The sequence below is a fragment of the Bombyx mandarina genome, chromosome 09 (assembly GCF_030267445.1).
Source record: "Bombyx mandarina strain Sakado chromosome 09, ASM3026744v2".
NCBI classification, from domain to species: Eukaryota; Metazoa; Arthropoda; class Insecta; order Lepidoptera; family Bombycidae; genus Bombyx; species Bombyx mandarina.
Genome location: NC_143216.1, coordinates 16,329,190 through 16,334,681, shown reverse-complemented (window position 1 = coordinate 16,334,681; position 5,492 = coordinate 16,329,190). Strand labels below are relative to the sequence as shown.

At 35.4% G+C, this 5,492-nt stretch overlaps 1 protein-coding gene across 3 annotated transcripts; it reads left to right on the top strand.

Moving 5' to 3' along the window:
• Positions 1-352: 352 nt before the first annotated feature.
• On the top strand, positions 353-3,885 carry LOC114239826 (uncharacterized). 3 transcript variants are annotated; one of them, XM_089729970.1, is made up of 5 exons: positions 383-510; positions 1,005-1,057; positions 2,323-2,503; positions 3,250-3,391; positions 3,504-3,885. In XM_089729970.1, exons 3-5 carry the CDS (start codon positions 2,329-2,331, stop codon positions 3,862-3,864), a joined length of 678 nt encoding a protein of 225 aa, XP_089586096.1. In that variant the 5' UTR covers positions 383-510; positions 1,005-1,057; positions 2,323-2,328; the 3' UTR covers positions 3,865-3,885. The 3 variants fall into 3 exon arrangements, with proteins under 3 accessions (XP_028026032.2, XP_089586096.1, XP_028026035.2); XM_028170231.2 differs by lacking the exon at positions 1,005-1,057 and having other exon boundaries at positions 353-510; positions 2,325-2,503; XM_028170234.2 differs by lacking the exon at positions 1,005-1,057 and having other exon boundaries at positions 2,328-2,503.
• The last annotated feature ends 1,607 nt before the right edge of the window (positions 3,886-5,492 follow it).

Genomic DNA, 5,492 nt, shown 5'->3' with positions numbered 1-5,492 from the left:
CGCCGGTGTGACTTGGGTTTGGGAAACGGACTTCAACCCTGTCCGTGTCTGTTGGAGCGACTAATTGAATTGCGTAAATTTCTAATTTTCATTAGCCGCACTGCCATACATCACTAAGTGTAATGTAACATTTATTCTTAAAAAGCGTAATAGTTGACATGTCAAAATAATGCTCGCAATCCGTGGTATTAGATATTTACATTAGAAATACAATCTTAACTTATCGAAATAGATTTCAAAATAATCAGAGCGGAGTGTTGTAATACACGTGACACGCCGCGCCACAGTTTGTGTTGTGGGGAACGGCTTGGCAACATCGCGTTGTTGCCGCACTCGCTCTAACTCACACATTTATCTCGTTCTAACAGACACGCCGTTGTGTGAAGGCGAAAGAACTATGTAGCGTTCGGTGTTCGGGATTCATATTCAGTTGTGTTGTGTTGCGTAGAAGCGTGGAGCTTCATATTGTTTGTCGACCGTTTAACCTCTCGCTTGCAGATGTATTTTGGTGTGAGTTTAAAACTTTTATCTTATATTTAATTTGCGAGACTTAATTATTGAGAATGAAATTCGAAGAAGCAAATAATATGTGACGTCACCATGCTGAAGAGCGCGTTGCGTGGTACAATTGCTGTCGATGTCACGAGCGAAGTGCGTTCGCGTTTCGCTGCGGCTTAGCTGTGCCCTTGGCATTGCTGACGTCCACGGGCGACGATAACAACTCACAATCATGTGAGTCGTATGGCCATTTGTCAATAAGGGCAATAAAAAAGCGGCAAGCGATTTTTTTTATGGTATTGAATTGTTGAAGTGTTATCTGGAAAGATCAAGTGCTTTTTTTTCTATGAATAATATTTTAGAATTAATATTGTAATGACTATTTTTAGGACGCGTCTGCAGATGATAAGACAGACAATTGTTTATGTATTGTATAATACATGCATAAATAAGTAAAAACATTCTTCGAAGCTATATACTATGTAATAGAATTTTTATTGGTTTAGATCCAGCGGCTCTCAACCTTCTACTCACCGTAGGTAGGTCACTGAATGAAAAAGGTATAGGATACTCTTTACAAATTTACGACATATTTACGTATTTACTTAAAATTATAATATATAACTATTATACACCCTATTATATATGTACATACTTACTTGTACTAAAATTTTTCATAGCTGAAGTGAAGGTAGGTATAGATAAATTTATTGAAGCTTACATCACCAATGTATTAGACGTATTTGTACAGTTAACATTTAGTAAGCTCTGGTACGTTAACCTCGTGTAATCCAGACATACAATTCCGCCGGATCACCTTAGATTAAAAATGTCGTATTTGCGCATCTCGCGTCACACTTGACAGGAGTTTGCTAGGTTCAAATGTGTCGAGATACAGTGGTTGAGAGCCGCCGGTCTAGATGGACGGATGTGCTCACGGAACACTTATTCTATTCAGTGTGCTTTGTGCGCCTTTTTTAATGTTCTCCGGTCATCGTTCTCGTCGAACCCGTCGCTTGCGACGAAGGGCTCGGCGAGTAAATTAACCCACAGACACAGCCCACTGAGTTTCTCGCCGGATCTTCTCAGTGGGTCGCGTTTCCGATCCGGTGGTAGTTTCTGCGGAGCACGGCTCTTGCTAGGGTTCGTGTAAACAACGTCGTTAGGTTTGAGCCCCGTGAGCTCACCTACTAGCTCGTCGAATCTAGAATAACTCCTAGAGGTCACTAGAATAGGAACACAAAAAAAGAATAAGGTTCTCGATAGCGTAAAAGTTAACTCAAGCTTGTATGCAATTGGAACAGCGCCCCTAGCGGCAAACATTCAAACTCCATACAAATATGAGTTAACTTTTACGCTATCGAGAACGTAAAAAAACTCACACTAAGCACAGTGCAGTCAATGAAAGATCGCAGCGTGAATGTCGTCACCTGACCCGACACACGAGATCGAAAACTAAATCAATTCGTCACGGCTGTCCAAAACTTTTAAAACGATTAGATGCAGAAATACACACCAACCAGTGGCTAATGAAATATTCTACCACCACTAATTGTCAATATAATTAATAAATTTACGGGTTTTATTTTTATTATACGATTTTAACTTTACCGGAATAGAAGTCGTTCGTTGTTGTTGAATTCTCGTAGGATTAGAACCCAGGTACAGTTGCATCACTAGATAATAGAGCAATTAGCGTCGAACCCATTGACCTAAGGACGTTTCTATACTTTGAAAACGATTTATAACAACAAACAAACATTTGAAAAATTTTTTTGGCTTTCGTTTAAAATATTTACTTATTAATTGGAACCACTTATTTTTAGAAGCATGTTTATGAACCTAAAGGACGATAAAAAATTAATGAAGAAGTTTGTGAAGCTGGTTGAAAAGTATCCAGATATATACGACCGCTCTAAGGACGGATACAGAACTCACAGTGTTGAAAAATCATGGCAAGAAATTCGTGAACACGTGAGAACAGAACTGAATGAGGAATGTACTGGTAATAAACAAGTTAATATTTAAGTACCAAATAATAATAATAAGAAAGATGGACCGATTAAGTACCAAATACATAGTGTATTCTGAAAAAAAAAAACAAATTTAGCCCTTTCTTTCATAAATGAAAAACACTTTAACCCTAAATAGAGAAGACGGTTGATGTTTATTTAACACTTCTGATCCTCTCATCGTGAAGATGAAACCGCAAGTCAAATCATCTACAACGTAAATGGTGCCACCTATCTTGATATATAATTTCTTCCACACGGATTTCCTCCCGAATTAGGAGGAGGAATCTCACGCCCCCGATTACACCAGACCTTAAGATAATAGTAGTTCTTTCTGAATTAAAAGAAATGAAAGAAAGAAAATCAAGAATTCTTTGTTTTTTAAAAAAAGAGACGTTACTTAGTACAGTATTCGAATGTCAACGAATAATTCTTTAGTAGCCCGTGATCACGAAAAACGTAGTGTTAAAAAATATTTATATGAAAATACTAAACGCGAAATTAAACCGTAAAACTAGTTTCAATTATGACCCTCCTCAAATTAGTCTTCAATAATAAAAATCCGTTTCTATTCCTACATACAATAAAAATTAAATTGAAGAAACTAGTGGCCACTTTAATATTTTTAATTTATACCGTACTCAAATAAAGTAACTTACTAATGCATATAAGAATCTTGTTTCTTGATATGATTTTAAACACAAGAATAATTTCATCTTCTTTGGTTCTATTATTACAGTTGAGGAGCTAAAATTGAAATGGAAAGGAATCCGGTCTTCTTACAATCGATACAAAAATAAAATTCAAACAAGCGACACATGCAAAAAATATTATTTAAGTGCCTACCTACAATTCTTGGATCCGTTTATAAGAAGAAGAGGGTATTTTTTATTTATTTACATTTTGACCGTTATAAGCTATAATTAGCAATCAATGAATATACATTAAAAAGACATACATGCTGTTTAAAATATAAGTTTTGTTATATTCTAGATCGCAGTTAGATAAATCAGAAACGGACTGTTCGTATTTCATTGACGTTCACGATAATGATACGTCGAATGATTCAAACATAGAAGCCGAAGAGATAGATATAAAATCTGAAGTAATAGAAGATTCACAAATAGGCGAAAAAACACAACACTACATGCCAATTGGAATAATTAATAGTACTGAGGAAGTTAAGCAAGAAAAAGAAGAAAGGCCTACTGACGAGGAGAGCGAGGATTTACAATTCTTCAAGAGTATTCTTTCCGATATCAAAGATTTTACATCGAAAGAAAAAAGAAAATTTAAAATGGGCATTTTACAATTGATTGATGATATTGAAAACGAACGTAAAGACAATTATTGAATAAAATATTTGTTATGATTGCTCAGTGATATTAGTTATAAAATATAGTGGTATAGTGAAATACGTTTAATTTAATTAGATTTCCTAATTAGATTTAGCTTTCTGTAAATAATTGTTCATCCAACCGTGGTTTAGATAATCTAAAAATATTTATAGCACCACTTCGCAAACAGTTAAGATACTGTTAAAATTAAAACGCATCACCTGGTTTCTTTCTTACATGTTAAGTTTTAAAATCAGTGAAACCTATTCTCGATTCCTTTAGATTATCAGGAAGAAAAGTGAATAACACATTTGTTAAAATTAATCGTATGACATCAAAGTTAATAGTACGGTCAAAACCCACCCTTGAATACAATAACCATATAAAAGTTTCGATTAAATAGGATAACGCGTGAACTCTTACATTATGAACTAGTAAACAAAGTTACAATTGCTTAGTTGTGTATAGTACAAAATCCTTTTACAATGTTAAAACGATCGTTAATCACATAGAAGTTATTGCGTCTATCTACAGGCTTCAGTATAACAAGTATACCTTCATTTGCATGGAAATGAGGTCTGAGAACATTCTCAGCGCAACCCTCCGTCTTCTGACGCCTTCTTTGCTTAATTATAAAGGCGACATACTGAAATTTAGTTCACACCATGTTTTCAAATTGAAGCGTGAACAATAGAAAAAAAAAACTTCTGGCTTCAAATCTTTTTCAAATGCTTTTTCTTTTAAAATAACACCACGATGTAAATGTTAAGGTAAGTGTTAATTACAATATAAAACATCAGTAACGTTCTTTGTTGTCTGTGTTGTTTCTATATATGCTCTAAAGTTATCATACATTGTTTACTCTAACACTAATGTTCACATCGGTGTTTCAGAGCACGTGAAGCCACCATCCCACAATACCGCGTCCAGGCTAATTCGATTACACTAATGAAGATATGCTCAGGCATAATCAATGCGGTCATATACTGTTTTTTTATTAAGGTCTAAAAATATGGAAAGTTCTTGTATTAAGAGCGTAACAGTATCATGTCAGATTATTTATTATTGTGCAGTGACCCAAAGCAGGGATTTTCAACTATGCTATAGGTGTTGGAAATGCATACAAATATGACAAGACAAAATCATCTAGACCGCGAGTGCCAAATAAAGAAATAACGTTCTACAGGATTCAGAGTTACTGATCACTAAACCAACGAGACCATAAACCAGCCATTATTGCCAGAAGAACTTAGAATTAGTACCACCAGAAACAGAAGTGCTTAATTAAATCCAACGCTTCGTTTGTTTTTTGGCGTGAACTCTAACATCTCACTTGGATTAAAATGGTTAGCGGACCTCATAGATATAACAACATAAATGCTACCATCCGCCTTGAAACATAAGGTTGAAGTATTAATAAAATTGTAGTTGTTCAAACCGGAACGCACGACTGCTTTATGGTACAAAGAGATAACACGACGATAGTGCCTGACTTCTTCAGACCAACGGCTCGAGGTAGGTTTTTTTTTTTATTGCTTAGATGTGTGGACGATTTCACAGCCCACCTGGTGTTAAGTGGTTACTGGAGCCCATAGACATCTACAACGTAAATGCGCCACACGCTTTGAGATATAAGTTCTAAGGT